This window comes from Alosa sapidissima, chromosome 9 (assembly GCF_018492685.1).
Source record: "Alosa sapidissima isolate fAloSap1 chromosome 9, fAloSap1.pri, whole genome shotgun sequence".
In the NCBI taxonomy this organism is placed as follows: domain Eukaryota; kingdom Metazoa; phylum Chordata; class Actinopteri; order Clupeiformes; family Clupeidae; genus Alosa; species Alosa sapidissima.
In genome coordinates, this window is record NC_055965.1 from 10,213,814 (window position 1) to 10,234,997 (window position 21,184).

The 21,184-nt window shown below is 41.8% G+C and overlaps 1 protein-coding gene across 1 annotated transcript; it reads left to right on the forward strand.

Annotated features, from left to right (window-relative positions):
- Nucleotides 1–12,918: 12,918 nt before the first annotated feature.
- LOC121719259 (transcription factor Sp6-like) lies at nt 12,919–20,433 on the forward strand. Its single transcript, XM_042104722.1, has 2 exons — nt 12,919–13,218; nt 17,904–20,433. The coding sequence occupies exon 2, from the start codon at nt 18,075–18,077 to the stop codon at nt 19,038–19,040; it is 966 nt and encodes a 321-aa protein (XP_041960656.1). The 5' UTR covers nt 12,919–13,218; nt 17,904–18,074; the 3' UTR covers nt 19,041–20,433.
- The last annotated feature ends 751 nt before the right edge of the window (nt 20,434–21,184 follow it).

A 21,184-nucleotide genomic window follows, 5' to 3' on the forward strand; every position in this document is an offset into this window, starting at 1 on the left:
CTGTCACTAACACTGACTCTTAAAATCTCTTACCTTGACCCCGACCACCACTGACACCATACAGTAGCCTAACGCTGCACTACTAAGTGATTACATATCTCATTATGATTACATATGATAACATGTCTCTTACACTTTTTTGTCATTTATGGTTGTCTGTCTCGTCCTAACATGTTGTCTACTTATTGTGCTATAGTATTGTATGTATTTTAATTATTGTATGCCATGCACCTTGAGACCAAAATCTACTGATTCTGATTCTGATGTAATTTATAAAATATTAGTCAGAGTGACCAGAACAGTACTTTAACACTTTGACCACATTTTACTGCTTCTCATAATTAAGTATTTGCACTTTTCAACGCAGGACCTTTACAGAGTAGACATTATTGGATATACAGTGTCCCACATTATAGTATATTGTATTATACATGAGTAAGGATCTGAATACTTTCTCCATCTTTCACCACTGTGACCTTATCATGTTAGAGTATAGGCCTATATCTGGACTGACGCCATCAAAACTCATTAAACTCTGACACAATATTAATTGACATGCCTATTTGTGGACAAAAATATATTCAAGAAGGTATTTTGTTATGAACATGAATGAAGGTGAGGTGTATTTTGTCAAGCTGTTAAACAGCATTGTTGCGACACGGAGGGCATGCTTTTATGGCCAGTGCTGTTAAATTGACAAACTGTCATACACGTGTAGTCAGTCAGGAATTATGTTTGGCGTCTGAGCGGAAGCCCGTTAAAATTCAATCACCACCCCGTTTTAATGGCACATTCCTTTGTTCTGAGTCAAGGCACACTGGATGTGTTCTGTATTTCTCTCTCCCTTTCTGCCTCTATCTGCCTTGTTCATTTGTCTATCTATCTATCAATCTACAGTATCTATCTATCTATCTATCTATCAATCTATACCTATCTACGTACCTATCTATCTATTTACCTATCTATCTCACATATGTTATACGATTACAATGTAGGTTATGTACATCTTAGAAGAGAACAAAGTATGTCCAAAGCATTGTCGTTATCAAAGATTTATTAAATACGCTTGATTTCATACATGTGTTCAATACATTTTCACATGTTTATTCAGTCTTCTTTGAAATAAAATGCTGTTTTATATCTTCACTCGACCTATTTCCTCAGTTTTTGTCATGCACCTGCCCAGATCAGTTGCCACCTAAACGGTGACGGTGCCGAGGTGTTGAGTGCTTGTGGAACAGAATGTCAAAGCAACAGAGTAAGAGACAGACACGCAAAGAAAGAAAGGAGAGAGAGAGAGAGGTTGTGTTTGGAATGTCTATACACATCAGTGGGCCTGTTTCAGAGTCTCTGTCTGAGGCACAACACAACCTCTCTCTCTCTCTCTCTCTTACTTGCTTCCATCTGCTCTTCTCTTTTCATCTCCGCTGCGTTGACAGCCCCTCGGCCATTCCGTTTCACCTTAGACAAAACAAAGAAGCCATCTCATGTGCCTGCCCCTCACTCATCCCACCCACACAAACAACAGATAAATAAATAGATCAATCAAAACACACATGACAAGAAGCAGACACATGACAGTCAAACCACAAAGGCAGCCCCACCCAAACAACAACACTCTCGCGTCCAAACACACACTGTCTAAACGGACATGTTGTGTGCGTAGAGTAAACACGCCCTCGCCAGAGCTCATCCCAAGATACAATTGATTAGTCATGCCTCATGAGGAAAGTGCCTGGCTGCTCAGACTGGCGACGGAGACCACATTTTTACTGAATGAGAGTGGTGTGGCTCAGGAGGAAACCATCTCACAGGTGAGATTGCTGTGTGAAATCTTCGGTGACTCGGTAATGTGACGGCAATCCATTATTGCAGAGGAAACACACAATTTCGTACGTGCATTGTATAATTATGTACACTTTAGCAGTTCCAGCCTAAACATGACGCCCATTAGTATAGTGTGCAGCTGTACTCCTGTGAAGAGGACTGAGACACAAGGCATAATCTCTGGACTAGTGTGTTTCTGTTGCCCTGCCCCAAGTCTGAGTCCAGTCAGGGTGAAAGAAATAATCTGTGTCTCACATAATTCGTATGAGTAATGTAACTCATAACTCATATTTAACTCAATAATCCATTACGTCACTTACACACATAGTTACTCACACCCCAGTCATTGTTAAATAAATCATCTGTGTCTCATATAACTCATATTATGAGTAATATAACTCATAACTGAGTAATTTAACATATATATACATATACTATGAGTAATATAACTCATAACACAACATATTTTTGTAGTTTTAAAATGAATAATCTGTCATGTCACAGTCAGGGATGGGCAGCATTTTCGATACATGTATTTACAGTTTTTCTCAGTCGCTTTGGTACATTTCTTGAATCATCCTCGACATTTGCAAAACAGTAAGTGCATTTCTTCGTACAAATAGCAAAACACCATGGATTACCTGCAAAAGCCAGTCTCTTGCTCAAAATCCTTAGTTCATCTAGTGTCAATGAACATGTCAGTGCCATCAGAATGACGAAGTCCTTGTGTCATTGTGTACGGATACAGTTTTTCTCAGTCGCTTTGGTGCTTTTCTCAGATCAGAATGAAAATTCTCATAACTATTAGTTCAACCTCCACAAAATTTAGTCATTTGTGCACATACTAGTAGCAATTTCTCCTTCCTCTGAGCAAATTGCAAATGCTTTTTAACATGTATCAGTTGCTTTGTCATGTCAGTCAAAATGAACTATACTTATGGATGCTGAATAGTCATTCCCAGTGAAACTAATAAGTCTTCATTTCATTGCTTGAGTCATTACATGCAAAATTGGTGAACTAGTTATCAAATTCTGTCACAATGCTGTAGAATTGCAAAGAGCATATACAGTAAAACTGTGAAACGTACATATTCAGTGTCTGGTACTCACTTACTGCCCTAACTACAGCAATTTGTAACTTTACCGTAGTTTTCAAATGGCTGTACAAGTACTGTATAGTGCTCTCTTGAGCGTTTTCAGGTAGTGTCACCGAGTTCTGACCTTTTTTGCATGGGAAAACACTGAGAGCATACAGTAAACTGTCGTAATGAAAACATGACAAAGCCATTTGACTATCTATAAACGATGGTGTCAAGACTTCTCATTTTGATGACACTGGCAGTTTCATTGACATGAAGACTTGCTTTTGAGGAATGGACTATCCATTTTGAGCAAGTGACGTGCTTTTGCAGGTTATCCACTAGGTTTTGCAGTTTGCACTAATTGTTTTGAGAAATGCACTAACTGCTGTGCAAATGTTAATAGTGATGTGAGAAAAGCACCAAAGCGACTGAGAAAAACTGTAAATGTTTCTTGAGAACATTAATCATCCAATCGGAGCAACCGGTTATGTGCTTGCCCTGCAACATTGCTCAAAGCATTGTCCCCAAAGCAACACAATGAAAAACTCATATGTACAGTATGCCCTTTGGTGTCAATACCATTTAGTGCTTACACGGTACCCGGTTAGTTAAAAAACAAGGTCATGATTCTTCCTGATAAACAACGTTACACAGTGCAATATCAAGCAATCTGGGCATGCTGCATGCATTGACAATATTCCACTTTGTACCACTTGACAAGTTCAGTTGTGACTTTTTGAGTCCATCTGATACAGTATTTAGGCCATGAGATGTTACAGGCAGGTCAGCATAGTTGATCTGTTGACTGTTTAGTTTATGGCATATCTTGTAGGCAGAGAAAAGCTGTTGCTCTCAAACATTGTCCACTTAATCAACAGAGTCAGTGTACTAAGGCAGGACTAGATTAAATAGACAGATATGGAAGGTTTGCAAAGTGATTGTTTTAAAGATTCATTTTAAAGATTATAATTAGTATTTTCAAAATACAGTACTTTATTTTGATACATGGCATGACTACCGTATTTTGTAGTTTATTTTGATACATTTAAAATGAGTGTATTTGATATTTTATTATGACCGATGACCGCCACGAAGCGGTCATATAGGGATTGTCAAAGTTTTTTTTTTTTTTTTTTCCCCCGTCATCTACTTCCTGAGATTTTGGTCAACGATACCCGGGACACCGAAACACCGGGGCACATGAAATTTGGTGGGTATGTAGCCCCACTAGACTTTTACAGAAAAATTTTGTTTGGTAAAAAATGAAAATGCAATATCATTCTGCTTTAATCGCCCCTATCTTCAGTTAAGATGTTCAGAACTGCACCAAATTGTATGTGTATGATTAACCTGGCATTCTCTGGGGGTATGCCAAGTTTCGTAGAATTTCATCCATGGGGGGGTCTAAAAAAATTTAGGTTATGTGTACATTTAGTGACTGTACACTCATTGGCCTGTAGATGGCGGTGCACACATATACACATGCACACACACACAGACACGCACATACTATCGGTATCGGCAATTAGAACAGCCGATACATAACTACAAATTCAGTAGGATTAAAGGAAAGCCAAATATTCATCATCATCATCATGGCTGCATTTCCAGTATTGGCGATACGTAGTCGTTTGTCCACTAGATGGCGCATCGTTGCAGTGAGACGTAATTTTGTTGGAAGTTAAGAGGGTTGGAAAAACAATGGACGCTTCCTACAAGGACTGTAGTTTACCGCAGAGAATGTCTGCCTAAGGCCTAGGATAGGACGATTTTCACATGAAATGTAATTCCCATTTCTTCTTGAAGCCGAAATAAATCTGAGAATTTTTATCGGACATGCTTGGTTTTTACTGCAGGTACGTTAATCTTATAATATCAATAAGGACCTAGGTACAATAATGTTACCGTTAGCATTGGTTGAGTGATGGAGGCCAATTTGATTGCTTGTAGAAAACTATAAATGCGGCGGTTATACCAAGCAAATTGATAGCAGCATTGTAATTGTATCTTTCGACTGTCATCTCATTCTGGCCTAACAAGCTAAGTAGGCTAAGTTAGCCACAACGTTCCCTAACGATGGTTTTCTAATGGAAAATATACCTGAAAGATAACCTGTCTATGATGCAAACACCGGGCTGGGACATTTCTGCTTGCTAAATAGTTTTTTTTCTGCTGTTGATTTGGTCACAGTCCTTGGTGGCCCTGTCAGTGCTTTGTAAAGTGTTGCATTAAGACCACAAAAAGTCTCAAAAAGCATCTGCGCTAACGTTCATTCCCAAACACCCTCTAGGCTACTTCAAGAGGCCAACTCTATTTTCAAAATTAACGCAACCGTGCTGATCTACATCTAAACCAAATATTTTAGAGCGCACTTTGAGAGATGTATCCAAGGCAGGGCTGTACACATAATCGTAATATTATTTGTTGCACGTGCTACAAAAATCATTCTGTGCAATGGAAGATTTACTAACGTTACACCGTCTGATACAGTTTTGCCTATGGCTAATATGCGTGAGACTGAGGCCTAGTCCACACATACCAAACCGATCTTTTTTTCCTCCGTCTTCCCTGGAACCGTATCAAGAATATTTGCGTCCAAACGGATCCATCTCAACACAACTCAACACATTACTTCATACCCCAGGCCTATAGGTGGCACTGTGTCTTTACAGAAATTCACCAAAACTTGTAAAACTTGCGCTTTAAAAACAGACAGAATAGGCTACGGTGAAATGGCTAGTGCAAGGAAACCAGAATTGTTTGTGTGGACTGATGGTGAACTGTCAACTGTAGTCAACTGTAAAACTAATAAACTTTATTTTACGGTTTGTGAAGAGTGCAGTCCCGTCCTTTATTTGGCTAACGCAGGTAGGCCTACTAATCACCTTTACTTTCTTTGGTTGTAGGATAGTCCGTGATTCACATTAGTTTTGGCTATCACCGCAAATTAGGCTACTAAACGCAAGGCTTACCCAAGTTCTAGGCTATTCTGTCGCCACATTTATAATATTGCTATAAAACCTTCGTTAGTAACAGTCAATACTTTTGCCTGCATCAAATCGTGCATTCGCATTCAGTGTGCTACCATCGGCTTAACGTGAGTTCTAAGCGTCTTTGTATGCTTATATCTGATTTCACTTGACTGTGAATGCATGTATATATGTTGTAAGACATGTAAAATAAATGAATGACACTGGCACTACGCACAAATTAATGTAGCCTAAACTTACACCGCACTTTCCTAATAACTTAAGTTCTCTCGCGTCACTGATAGTAGCTAGAATGCATAAAAAAACACCGGGAAAAACAGTGTTCAGTCCACCAAGTCATAAGCTATCGGCGCTGCGCAGCATCAGTTGTGATAGTTATCTTAACGGAGTGTAATTGTAGGTAATGTCATGTATGAAAACTAGTATTGTTAGGCAATACTATAAGTGCAAGTCCAGGGCAGCTGAGGTGTGGCGATGACATCATCGATACGCAAGCAGGATGTGCGGTTTCGCTGTCTAAACGAACTCAAACGGGCTATGGTCCACACGGAGACGCTTTTTAGGTTAAACGCAGAGGTTTTGCTTCGTCTTGGCCGAGCGTCCAAACGAATCCTGTAAACGCACTGCCCGAAACCGCACTTTTCTGAAACCTGGTCCCAGAGTGGAAAAATCTGAAACCGTAGCCCAAACCGTAGTCTGTGAGATTAAAAAGCACGTGTGTGTGAAGTAGCCTATCCAAACAATGACACCTTCATTATGGCTTTCATTATGGCTGCTTTAGCAACAAACCTTAAGCTACTGTGTAGTGGGTCCCATTTAGAAGTGACTACTTCTTTCCTTGATTCTCGGAGCTGCATGAATTTTATTACAACTTTTCGCCACGATGTGGCAGCTTAAGTCCGCTTGAGGCGTAAGCCATTGATTTCCAAAGGCGATTTTATTTGTGTCGCCAGCATAGCCTATTGACATTTTATGTTGTAAATAGGCCTACCTTATACCTGTAGCTTAGGGAAGCTAACAGCTTTCTATTAGGATCTAGTTTGTTAACAGTTACGGTTTTGTCATAACTCCCTGATGCATTTTTGCATTTAGCGTGGATATCTCAATCGGAAAATTAAACAATATCGGGCGCCTACCATGGACTAGGCTGGGTGAACCCAGCCTGATCTGCCGGCGATTTATTTTTTGATTTCTTAAAAGATTGAGCTTGGTATGATGAAAGCCAGACTAGCCATGGACCTCAGTTACACAATGCAAGGGAACATGAATTAGCCTATATTTGCACAAACAATAACGGACAACAGCTCTTCAACTTGGCCCGTTAAAATGTGTATGAACAGTTTAGCGACGCATTTCATGAAGGCCTATTTGGACATGTCAGTTATTTGCACCACTGGTTAGATGTAAAACTGCATTTCGTTTTAGACAGCCTACTTAATTTGTGCATTGACAATAAAGTATCACATGAACTAAAGATGACAAAAATCTTATGTAGAAGAAGAAACATTCACAAAAAATCCATCCATCCAAAAATGACCTTTGTTTTTGATAGCTGTTGAAAACTGCATGGAACTGACAGAGATGTTTTTGTTTATTAATAAATAAAGAAATAAGAAATAAATAAAAATATAACATTATGCTGATACCTTCTGCTTTTCCCAAATAAAATGTAGCCTACAGGTGTAAGTGACCTTTCATCAATCCAGTTGCAATGGATGAACTCTGATGAACTGCCCTACTTATGATTGAAGACTTAAGATTTTAAAGGTTTTATAACAATGCTACAACTTTTTTGGCTATTCTACAATCTATTCACCTTTGCAGCGCCAGTAGGCTACTTTCTGTGCAGCCGCACACACACACACAGGCATGCCAAACAAGCATACACAAAAGTTTCAAGAGTAGGGGGTGGAGTAAAAGATGGAGACAAATTTATTAGTGTGATTTATTTTCGCAGATGTACAGATGTACAGGACTGAGCGGCGGTCAAATTTTGTACCGCTATGCGGTACATCTAGTTTCAAAATAGATTTTGATGTATTTTTGCCCATCCCTGGTCACAGTGGTGGATTACTACAGAGTTATACACATTCTTTTAGACACATAAGTACATAAGGACACAGATGATCAGGTCCAAATAGCACTATATGGATTTGACACATCCCTAGTGGTTTGCGCATATACACACTCTGGGCTGATGTGGTTTTGCTGCCCGACCGCACTGTCTCAACCCAGACCAGACCCTCCAGCAGCTTGGGCCGGAAAAGACACACAGTGTTGTGGGCTGGAAACAGCTGGTCAGCAGCCAAGGAACGGAGCGGTAATCTGGGAGGGTGGAGGAGGAGAGACGACAGGATGACAGGATGGCAGGGATCAGTGCTCCCCGGCAAAGCCTGGTATTACAGAGGCACAAGGGGGGGGGGGGGGGGGGGGGGAGTGGGCAGCAGCCGTCTGCAGACTGAGCTGCCGAGGCAAAGATCCCCAAGCTCTGTCCCTCACGAGTCCCGTCAATAGTGAATAATAAAGAGGTAGTGGTAGTGTAGTGGCTGAGGAACCGGGCATATAGTAGCAAAGAAAAGTTGTGGGTTCGATTAACGGCTGCCACCGTTGTGTCCTAGCAAGGCACTTGGCCCTGAGTTCCTCCAGGAGGACTGGCCCTAAAACAAAGTGGTATCTGTAAGTCCATTTGGATGTAAGTGTCAGCTAAATGCATAAATAAATAATAATTATAAACAGTGTGTGCTTCTAAACTCCATGTGTGTCTGTAGCTATGACTACTCTCCAGTAGCTCTTTGCTACAGCAGTTGGCTATGCTGACCTTTGCCTCAGTTGTTAAGGAAAGGCAGTAGCCATGACAACATCAAGGATCTGATTCTCATTTTTTAGTATATAATACATGTTTTGTTGTTGTGGTCTTCATCTATCCATGTCACTACTGATACTGTGTATTGTGAGGTTTTAGTTATCGTCGTCAAACATTTCCCCAAAAAGTGTCATGTGAAGTACACGTAATTGTGTCAAAACAATTGTAAATGGTCATCACAGATATCATTGTTAGTGTCAGCATTGTCATCCAAAATTATATTGTAATATCCCATAGTATTGCATAGTCCCACCCTCCAAATATTCCCCCAGACGTTCAGAGTCAACAGATTATTGAAGGGGCTTTGGGCAAACAAACAGGGTTTTATCCACTGGCTACTACAAAACAAAAAATAACCCATGACAATGTAATTAACTTGATGTTAATTGATGTTTTACAATGTCTCAGCCAGTAATCTACAAATAAAGTAAAGGCAAATTCACAATGACAAACCAAACATAGTCTGAGTAATAGAGAAAAGAAAATCAAAAGGCGTAATTATTTGTATGTATAGGAGCAAACTAATTTCGAAAGTTTGTGTACATTTATGTATATGCAGAATTTTTGTAAGGTAAGACCTTGATCTGAGAGGAGGCCCAGTCAAGATAAACTGGGATTATTCATGGGTGGTAAATGTGAGAGTCAAAACATATACAAGCAATTAGAGATAAAGCAACCAGGAACTGGAGGTGGTGTGTGTTTGTGTTTGTGTGTGTGTGAGTGTGTGTTTGTGTGTTTGTGTGTGTGTATGTGTGTGTGTGCATGTGTGTGTGTGTGTGTGTGTGTGGTGGTGGGGGGGCAGTGCTGGGCAGTGTCTGTCCCACAGAAATGACGGCGCCACTGCCGTTTAACAATCAAAGATGGGGGGCGGGAGCGAGCGAGGAAGTCTCTCCCCAAAAATACAGGTGTTTGGTACAATCAAAGTGCAGCTTGCAGAAATGACTAGGTTTGAAGTTGAAAGAGCAGGCAGAGGAGAACAAGAAGGGGTGGATTTGGTGGGGTGAATGAGTGTCTGCATGTGCATACGTGCATGTGTGTGTGTGTGTGTGTTTGCATCTTCAACATGAGTTCCTCTTATGGGATTGTTAAACACTTAACAAGAGTAGAGGAAGCCAGGCAGTGTCCTTTTTGTTTACTTTACTTACCTGATCCAGTCTCTTACAGACGGGAAGTTAGTTCTCACATGGGGTAGTCCCCTCTGGTAGTCCCTCTTAAGTCTGCATCTAAAGGGGGGAGGGGGGGGGGGGGGGGGGTCGTCACTTTCACAGCATCATAGCTTTAGAAAAACTATAACATATAACATTATGTTACATAAACAATGATGTGGTTGTGTTTACCATTCATAGATTTTAGCAGTGCACTGATAGTCTTCCCATTTTTAAAGAAGTAGGTGCGCTGCTGAGCTGTGAAGAGATCTTATCATTTCAATGAGGGGTAACGTTACTGAAAGACATACAAACAAATAGCTATAGCCTTCATTGTTCCAAAAAGAATACTTTCAATGGACATGGACAGATAAAATCTTTGTTAACTCAAGATGGTATTCACAAATAAATAAATGTAGACTTACCGCCTGCTTCATGTAGGCTACATACAAACACACATGGCTGGGGAAAAGAAATCATCAGTGTCAAAATATTTATTGTTATTTACTTCATGGATAGATTTGTCTGGGAGTCTTACAGTAAAACCTGACAGCCTATTACGATATTTGGGGATATCCATATTGCAAATGGCTTCGTTTCATCAAATGCTGTCCCCTTGAGGGGTTATACTTTCAATTGCATGTTGCAACCAGCTGAAAGTTACAAAACAATTTGCTCCTGTTGTCAGATTGTCATGAAGACTTGTCAGGCAGCTCCTTACAAGAACTGCTCTGACTTGACTAAACAACGGATCCAATTCCATGAGGCATCTGCTCCCACCATTCTCCTGCAGTGCCAATATTCTTATCAGCAATATTGCCAAGTGCCACTGCAATCACACGAATTGAAAAGAAAAAAAAAAAGTCTAATAAGCAACATCGATTAAAACCATTTTTCATAATTTGTTAGTCCCTCTGGTTATGATTGTAAACCGAGCAGTAATTAAATGTTATTAAAGAGTCTGTTTCTGGTTGGGGAACATTTTATCCACAAGGTAACATGCCTGCCTGGCTTCAGGGAGCGCAGGGTAAATACCATTTAGGCAAGGTGTGTGGTCTGGTTGCTCCCGGCCGAGGGAGGCAGGACGAGCCCACAAGGATCATACGCAGACACTCACTCCAGTGCCTGTTCGACGCCATGTTGATCTGGTTCACAAGATATTTGACTTCCTTTTTGACTGTGTGTGTGTGTGTGTGTGTGTGTGTGTGTGTGTGTGTGTGTGTGTGTGTGTGTGTGTACTTATTTGAGCAGTAATATGAAAAGTGTCTACAGACAGTATAGTCCCAATACTTTTAATAGGGAAATCTATATGACACTAGTAATAACATCGCTTTATCATATTCATTTACAAGAGGGTTACTGCGACTCATACAATTTTAGTTGGCAACAGATATCATCTGGAAACTTCTGGAAAGTAACAGATTCTAAAATCGTTTGAGAGACAATGAAGAACTACAAGGCCATATCTCAATGAATGTGATGCTATGGAGGAAGGCAAAGGGAAGAGATTTATTTATTTTCCCTCCTGTCTGCCTGTGGACTCTGTTTGTCAGTTGATTTGAGGTTGCTGTACCAACATGCCACGACAGGAAAGGAATTGAATGAGCAAGGGGAGAAAAATAAAACTTCAGTTCGTACACAGATTATCAACACAAACTGACATTTCCCCAATCGTCATCTTCTCTTCATAGCAGTAAACCACAGATAGAGCTTCATGAATTAAGAAACGATCAGATGTAGCATGGTGGTGAGTCATACTATGAACGCTGTATGTCTACTTGAACGCTGTATGTCTACCCAGCTACCAATAAAAGCTTCATCAAGTATCATGTCATGTGGCAAAATTATTATAAAGTGATAAAGTTTACTGATATGGACTAATGGACTAACATCAGTTGAGAAATGTTAACATGCAGAACTAGTATATGATTTTAATAGGGGTTTTAAGGTTAGAAATACATCTATTTGGATAGAAATATACTCTGACAAGATGCCAGGTAAAGATTAAAGAAAATGTCTTGAAAAATGTCTGGAACATTAAATGGGACATTAAATCATGAAGTACCTGACCACAAAAATCAATTATCCTTTGAACTGCAAACCTATCTGGCTGTTTTAGAAAATGCCTTTATTACATTTTGTGAAATCAAAGCAAAAGCTTGGAAACTGAATGTGAGGAGAAAAAATAATGACAACAAGCTCTCATAATTGAACACTCATTGCTGTTCTTACGGCAAATGTGGCAGAAATGTGACAAAGAACTCAAGCAGAGTATAGAGCCCGGTTCTGCTCAACACGAGAAGGCTTTCCATGTGAAATGCATGGACTCATTAAGCAAGCACTATATTCATTGACCACTTTTAAAACATTTATGAACCGTGAAGCCTTTTACATGTCATCCTGTCATCAAAGCACCTGATCTCTGGACTGTTTATTCCTTAATTCTGTTGTAGCCTAGTCCCTCTCTCCCCTCTCATCAGTTTACCTTGTTTTGGGAGCTGAAAGCACTCTGTCTTCACCTGAACTTCCCCTGGACAAACAAGTTCAGAGGACAAGGGACCAGTCATGGAGGAGGCATACGGACACTTTTCTATATCTATGTACACAAGAAGAGAAGTTGGTTCAGTAGTCTACAAGAAAGAGACTACAAAAATGTATTCACACTTGCTAAAAGCAGCTCTCTCTTAAATAGGCCTAACCTTCAAATCAGATCATAAGGCTAGTTTAGTTTTATGGAAATCTAGTCTAGTTTAATGGAAATACAGTATACGGGAGATGATGTCTTAGATTATAAATGTTATTTAATTGCATAGCCTAATTCATTTTTGGAATATTTCAAACTAACACAGTAGCCTACATAATTATGTGAATGACACAGCTTTGTGCGTCACTGTCAGGAATTGTAAATTTTTTGTCAATTACACAAGTGTAAAGTTTACTTCTAATGCTCTGAGAGGCGCTCAACTTCCTTGCTTAATAACCTGAGCCTCGCTATCGCATCTTCAAAGCAAAGAGTGATCTCAAGAATAGGTGGGGCTTTGGAGGCGCCGCGGTTACAAAGCTCTATCATAAACTTCGTCGGGTTGAGTGTCTCAACTTTGCGCCGAAAGACAACTTGCGTCGTCTGGAAACTTTGCCTCTCAGAGAATGTTTGACACTGAAGATGATGCGAATTCCATCTTGAACATCTAAGTGGAGGGGTACATTCACGTCTTTTGGAAAAGGGACCCCTGTCTACAGTTATATTCCATGCGAATGACAAAGGTTGTGCTTACCTTTCCCATACATCGAGAAAGCCTCGCCTGAAGCAGGTAAAGAAAAATGCTCGGACCTTAATGAATGTGGAAGCTCGAGTGTAATGCAGGATCTGCTCAGATGATAACCATTAGGATGTTGTTGCATCCTCTCAGTTTTCCTGCATGTCAGATTGGAAATGGGCCACGCTTGTCAGGTCAGTGTAGCCCATCAGTAGCCCATCAGTGTAGCCCACTTGCACCACTTTTTATGTGTCATAGGCTCACAGAGTTTGTCCGAGGACTTGCTCACATTTTGAAATTAGCTGTTGTATCATTACATCTTCGAGACTTAATGTAACTCGCTGAAATGTGTTAGTAGGCTATGGCACTTCATTTTAAGAGATTCAGGATTTTAGAAGAGATTGTATTTGTTTTTTGTACACGCACCTGTAGACAGTACGGTAGGCCTATAGGAATTTTAAGTAGGCCTAAATAATTTGTAAACTTGTCATGTCCTCAGAAGCGCTAACGTAGCCAACACGAAAAAACTGTAGCCTATGTGGCATAATCTGATTACGAATTTCTGTTATGACTGGCCCAAAATGTTATTTAGTGCCTATGTTTATGTGTTGAAGTTTTATGGTTTACAGGAGACCTATTGAGATTCAGTCATTGCTGACTTTATCTTTCTTACATGCTTTATACACAACACAACAGGCTGGGCTGGCAGTGATCTTAAAGCAAACACCACTGCCTGCATTAGCAAGTTTACAAACATTCACTTCACAAAAGCTCACTATATAAGCCTAATCTCTGAGGGCTCACAGCTTTGACCTGACTTTAAGTGATGTTTATTTTATCTCGATGCAGTGCATTTCCACTATTTCAAATCATCTCAGCAGTGTATCTGTCTTTGGATCGATTGTATAACATAGAATTGAGTAGAATAAAATGATATTGATTTATATATTGATATATACTTTATTGTCACAAAGGGAAATTTGTCTTGCGCTGCATACAATGCCTACAATACAATCAAAAACTCACAAGACAGACAACACAGCAAAATACTACAACAAACATCACAAACAAACATTAGAAATGAATCAAAGTCTGTGTCGCCAGTCAAGCAGTGCCACCAGAAGTTTTCTGAATTTTTCTTCATTTAAAATAAAATAGAGCAGAACATAATGGAGTGGAGTTGATTTAGTTGAAAACACATCTCCATTTCTATGTGCTAAAGACAACTAATGTGCTGTGTGTGTTGATGAATCAGACATGATGCTTTTGAGCTCAAGTTCATTTTCAGTGGATTCAGTTCACAGTAACACTCTCCAGTAATTCAGTTTACAGTAACACTCTCCATCAAGCCAGTAGCCTACTCTGCGACTGTACTGGGAGAGTCATTTGGCCCTGGACTTGCCTGCTGGTGCTGGCCATAGGGCCAGACCAGTAATGAAACAGAGATGGCCAGACCAGTAATAAAACAGAGATGGCTAGTTTGTTTTAATATTTAATTTAAAATGAATTATTAAATAATAATAATTAATGTCATAACCTTTTTCAATTTATAATTGAACCAATTCATTTGCTAGCCGTTCACTGTGCCATGCTAAGCCCTGAGATATAGGCCTACTGTACAGAATAATTTTATGGACAACATGGCTTGTTCAAATAATAAGGATCTGTTTGTAAATGTTGTAAGTCTTAAGACAGTTGGTCAACATAGATAAGAAAATGCCAGTTTGTTGGCATATATTGGCACAGTTGTAGTTGAAGTTGTCCTCTGTGAGAATGTGATTTTTGTCAGATGTTTGTTTGATGGAGAAAGACAGAGAGAAAGATAGTGGGAGAGAGAGAAAGAGAGAGAGATCACAGCACCGTGGTCGAGAGGTCAGAGCAGTTCAATGTAATTTATGGGCTGTCACTATTTACACTCTGGATACACAGAAAAACACCGTGAATGTCTAACGCAACAGATGTGTTTGTCAGAAGGACATTGAAGTGCACACTGGTGTCCTCTCTCTGAACCGCTGTGTTTCTTGAGCACTCATCCAGCCATTACAACGGAGAACGGCCCTGATTAAGCATCTGTATGCAAACAGTGTGTGTCTTGTGCAGTGTGGGCCCTCGTTCCTGCTCTGAACATGACTTTTTCCCAGAGTTCCAGGCTCTATCCTGTCTGTGGCACCCCATTCCAGAGTCTTGTAAATGAGAGGCTGGGGTTGATCTCTGTCAGGCTGCTTTTATGACAGGGAGTGTGTGTGTGTGTGTGTGTGTGTGTGTTGGGGTGGGTGGGTGTGTTTGGGGTGGTGGGGGGGGGGGGGGGGTGTTGCCCAGTCATTGTCCTGGAGCTCTTCCTCCACGTCTGTCCTCACCTCTCCTCCTCTTCCTCCTCCTCCTCTTCTGCCCCCGGGTGTTGTGGAGCAGTGGAGCAGCTGTTACCCCGTGGAGATGTTGCCCTCCACCACTGTTTCTTCTCTCTCTTCTCCTCTTTTTCAGTTTTGTGAATGAGGGTAGACGTTTGTTTATGGGTGGTGGGGAGTAGTCACAGGATGCCTCCATGTATGTCTGTGTGTGTGTGCGTGTGTGTCTGTGTGTGTGTGTGTGTGTGTGTGTGTGTGTGTGTGTGTGTGTGTGTGTGTGCGTCTGAGCGTCTGACTTTGCATTCCCAGGAAATTACAGGGCAGTGACACAGTGGCTCCGGGGCGACGTGAAATAAATCAGTTTGACCTTTAACTCCAGACTTCTAATTACAGAATTCCAAACTAATCACTTTACGATTTTGTTACGATTCCGCCAATTTTTGTCGAGTGTCTGAGAACTTCCCTGATTTCGGCAGTGGGCTCATTCCTTGATGCTTTGGACATCTGGGCTGCTGGGATCTGCTATGTGTGCGTCTGATACATTCAGATATATCAACTGAGGATTCCTGAGGTCTTTGTGTACTTTGATAAAAAAAAAAAATCTTATTTTATATTGAATACATTTGTGGACATAGACAGACCTTGGCCTTGGGCAAAAAAAGACTTGCTTTCATGCTTACTGTTGAAGCACAGGGCTTTTATGGCCTTAAAGAAAGAGGGTTAAAATTGCAAGAAAGAGCATTTCAAATTTTTTTTTTTTCAAATACTCCATTTTGACCTGTTACATGATCAGAAACGAGTCAAGACTCTCTCAGCCTCTTAGGCTCCCAAGGCCTTGCATCCCCTGGCCTTATATCAAAATAATGTAGAAAAATATTGGAAAATATTGGAAATTGACTTTTGCTAATGACCAATGAGCCACAAGCACCTAAGTTTGTTCCATCCTAAGATGCATTTCCATCCCAATGCTTATCCCATGTGTGTGCCGTAATGTATGATAGTGGGATGGGAATAGGAGCGTTCCCTCCATAGGTTGAGTTTAAGTCATCCGTTTTCAAAACGGAACCTGCGATGTAAAGCCCAAGTAAACAAAGTAACGAGTCACTGATAGCATCTATTGTGCTGCCCTGCTTCTAGGAAGCTCTACCCCCGGAGAGGCGCGTGTAATTATACGGATAATGTAATTGCGCCCTGTGTTTTGGTTGCCGTTCTGTTCTCATGCTTTTGAAAAGGCCCTGTTGCTGTCTACTGTCTCTACGAGTGTCAACACTTCCTGCTGCCGGTCGCGCAGGCGGGGGGGGGGGGGGGGGGGGGTTGGTGGACGCTTGCTTGCTCGATCGTCCGCTCAGCCGGTCTCCTCCTTCCTCCTCACCGCTCGTTTCGCTCCCCGACACGCCCCTGTGGCTGTGTTGTTGTAAATCATGTGTGATTCATAAAAAAAAACAGGTTCTGCTGTCTGCCCGGGCCCCGTCGTCAAAAAAAAAAAAAAGGAGAGAAAAAAAAAAGCCAGCCAACAGACGTACAAATAGAGCTTGGCCTGAAGCCATACCTCCCCTTGCGTCGTCTTCCTCTCTGCCACCCTATGCATTGGGCCTGCTCCTGTCAACACTTCTCTCTCTCTCTCTCTGTTTTTTTCCCTCCCACTCTTCCTATTCTCCTCCCAAACAGCTTTAGTTCATCCCACTAGCACCCGGTCTGGCAAAGGCCTCAGAGTCAGCAACGACTGTTTGTCTCAACGAGTCAGCAACGACGATTTGTCTCCTCCACTGTCTCTCTTCTTTTTTTTGCTCTCTCTATCCCTCTCTTGCACTCTTCTATTCCTTGCTCTCTCTATCCCTCTCTTGCACTCTATCCCTCTTTCTTTCTTTCATTATCCCCCACCCCTCTCTCTCTTCTGTGTCTGTCATCCGTGGGAAGTACCTGGCAGCAGATGCGTTGTCAGGTGGGGGGGTGGGGGAGGGTTGGTGGGGGGGGGGGGGGTGTTGCTGGTGGTGGGGGTGTTGTTGTGGGGGCTCATGCCCAAACATGTCTGCCCTGGCTTTATGACCACACGGTGGGTGTGAGAATGAGCTTGCCCACTGGCGTGTGTTTGTGTGTGTGTGTGTGTGTGTGTGTGTGTGTGTGTGTGCATTGCATTATATTTGTTTGTGCTTGCACATCTGCTCAAGCATGAATCAATGGCTACAGTTGGTTGGCTTGATGTTTACCATCATTAGTTTTACAGACTTCTCTGAGTGACAGTATAGTGTAATACACTTTTACATGCAGATCCGGAAAATAATTTATGTCCATATAAAGCATCAGACGAATAAGCCTTACCATAGAACTGCCAGCATTCAGAGATCACAAACACTGGTGTTTACACACACTAACATTCTTTTATTGTCTCCCCAGGTTGCTTGTCATGACCAGCCTTTTCTAATGCTCTCCAACAATGTGGTGATGCAAACTGCTTCCTGAAGACAAAAGCATCCATCTGTCTCTCGTCTTAACTGCTTTGTGGAGATCCCTCCATCTATCTCTCATCTGTTCTTTACGGGCTACCTCAACCGTGCACTCTCTCTCATGGCCCATCCATATGAGCCCTGGCCAAGGACAGCTCCCCCTGGTGGTGGCAGCGCCGATGACATGAACGTATCGTCCTGGTGGGACCTCCACCCGGGGGCCGGGAGTTGGATGGACCTGCCGCCGGGCCCCGGGGTCGGGCTGTCGGGGATGAGCCAGGGGGGCCCCATGGGCCTCCAGTCGGCGCTGGGACCATACTGCCACGAGGCCCAGCTGTGCAGCTTGCCTCCCGCCCAGCTTGGCCTGACCCCCCACCCGCACCTCTTTTCCCAGGACGGCTTCAAGATGGAGCCCCTCGGACCTCCAGAGCTGCTTCAACAGCAGCAACAGCAGCAACAGCAGCAGCAGCAACAGCAACAGCAGCTGTACACAATGGAGGAGCCGCAAGAGGGCGCCACTTCTGTACCTCGACCAAAGTCCCAGCGGCGATCGGGCTCACGGGCGTCTGGTCAGGCTGTGTGCCGGTGCCCGAACTGCGTTCATGCCGAGCAGCTGGGCAGTCAGTCTGGCGGTGGCGAGGACGGGCGCCTGCGCAAGCACATGCACAACTGCCACATCCCGGGCTGCGGCAAGGCCTACGCCAAAACGTCGCACCTGAAGGCACACCTGCGCTGGCACAGCGGCGACCGGCCGTTCGTCTGCAACTGGCTGTTCTGCGGCAAGCGCTTCACGCGCGCCGACGAGCTGCAGAAGCACATGCAGTCGCACACGGGCGCCAAGAAGTTCAGCTGCGCCGTCTGCACGCGCGTCTTCATGCGCAACGACCACCTCACCAAGCACATGCGGACGCACGAATCGCTCGCCGCCAGGGAGGAAAAAAACACTCCTTTGGACGCCCTTGGATCCCCGCCCTCCCCTCACGGGGCCCCTGCAACGGCGGACGGTGCTGAGGTCCCTCGCAAGCTCAAGAGTGAGCCGGACGCCGGCCTGGGCTCAATGTCGGGACAGGCGGGCAAACTGAGCTAACTGCATCTCCACATCTCCTATTCGCAATCAGTGGAGAAGCATTAGAGGCCGAAAGACAATCAACACTTAGAGAGAGTCTTACTTTTTTTTCAGACACTGATTGACCACTAATGTAAATGTTCCAAAGGTGTCTTTCTAGTACCCTTCTATTTGGTAGTCTACTGACTCTTGGTAGAATTGTTAAGTACAGACTGACTATATTGGCCATTTTTTTTGGCAAACATTGGTTTCTGAATGGGACAGCGATGATGACTCAAGAATGGACAATGGTGGAAGATGCGCACGATTACATTACTGTTACTACTGCGGCATTTCCTGTGGGTTTGGGTTACCATTGGGTTACCATTGTGTTCAAAGTGTTTTAATACATGTATGAATGCATTTGGAATCACCACTGCCTCTTGACAAGTTAAAGGGGAGATCACTTTTGTCTCAGTTCTACCACAAAATAGCAAGACCAAAAATGACTGTGATGAGTAACAACAGACACCACTTCTCAGTCAGAGTCAATGATTTGTAATATTTTGAAGATGCGTTTACTTGATTGTAGATAAATCAAAGTCAAGTTGTGAAAGTGTGTCTCAATAATATGGATTTAATACTATTTATTATTCCTCTACACGTGACTTGAAGGATTTAATCTTAAGGTCATTTAGACTCTGGCTGCCATTGTGTACAATAGAAGAGTTGGGAATTGTACACATCTTCATAATTTTATGTTTTTGCCATTTATCATGATTTTGTCAATACTAAGACTGAAAAATGAAAGGCACAATATGAAAAATATTTCTGTATTGAGGTCTGGAACACTGATATATTTTGTATTAACAACATCAGCACACATAGAGAAAAGACAGCATCAAACTAGTGGCATTTTCAAACATGCATGATACATAGATTACAACTGTGCATAATTGATTTGAAGTAGCTTCACAATTTCACAGATTGTACATCATCATTGTTAGTGCTACCAATGTAATAACACTGACGTCAGTGGCCACTGGAACTTAGTGTGGTAACATGAATCAGATTTTTTTTTTTTCAGTATTTCAGAGCGTGGCATCCGAGTAGTTCACCTAGAGTGTAGATATCTATCCAAAAGCATATGTACAGGTCACTGTTCATTTTACAGTTAAAAGCATAGAGTAACAAGTCATTCTTGTCATACAACATATCTAAATGCAATATGAAGCATCACTGTTGCATTTACATCAATTCAATATTCACACATACTCTTACTCGCTTGGTTAAAAAAAGCACATTGAGAGGGGGGAAAAAATCATCCATTTTGGATATTATTTATGGTTTCTTTTTAGATTAATTGACATTTACATTGACTAGTGCTTAATAAACAGAACATATGCGTGGCACTTACATGAATTAGCTCTGCACAATCTTCATGTTTACTAGATTTACACAAACAGCTGCTATCCTCCCTTGTCATGCTGCATGTTTGGGGGTTTTTTGTCAGTTGGTTTTGTTAAACTATATCTAATGTGGTGTGTTACACATATTCTATGTAAATAAAAATGATTGACATGTATAGACATTTTCTGCAATTACAGAGCTAAAAGGGAAGAGACAGCAACCCAGTTCATTTGAAATTAAAACTCTATTGTTTTTATATTGTTACATTACATTACATTACATTTGGCTAACGCATTTTTAGCCAAAGCGACTAACAACATGGTAAACAGTTTAAGTTTTAGAGCAATTCTCAACAATTTTAGGACAATTTAAAAACATTAGAGTACAGTAAGAATAAGTGCATCAGTGAGTGCTGTTTTTAACAGTGACTTGTCAGTTTAAGACGGCTGGTGAGTGCTAGGATCAGTAAGACTTGTTGTAAGTGTTGCTATGAGAGGAGATGTTCTCTAAAGAGCTGGGTCTTCAGGAGTTTTTTGAAAATGGAGAAGGATGTCACTGCCCTTGTAGGAACTGGCAGTATGTTCCACCAACGAGGAACAACAGATGAGAAAAGTTTGGATTGGCTTGAGCGTACCGGTGGAGCGTACCACATATTGTAGCAGTTAATGATGAATTGGGCTATTGGGATGGGGATAGTCTCTACATATACTACACATACATCATTATTTTTATTTTATTGTTTTTAAATGTAGTATTGTTTCCCTGCTGAGACACTG

Excerpts from the sequence above, each read along its gene's own strand:
- LOC121719259 (XM_042104722.1), top strand. The coding sequence starts at position 18,075 with ATGGCCCATCCATATGAGCCCTGGCCAAGGACAGCTCCCCCTGGTGGT.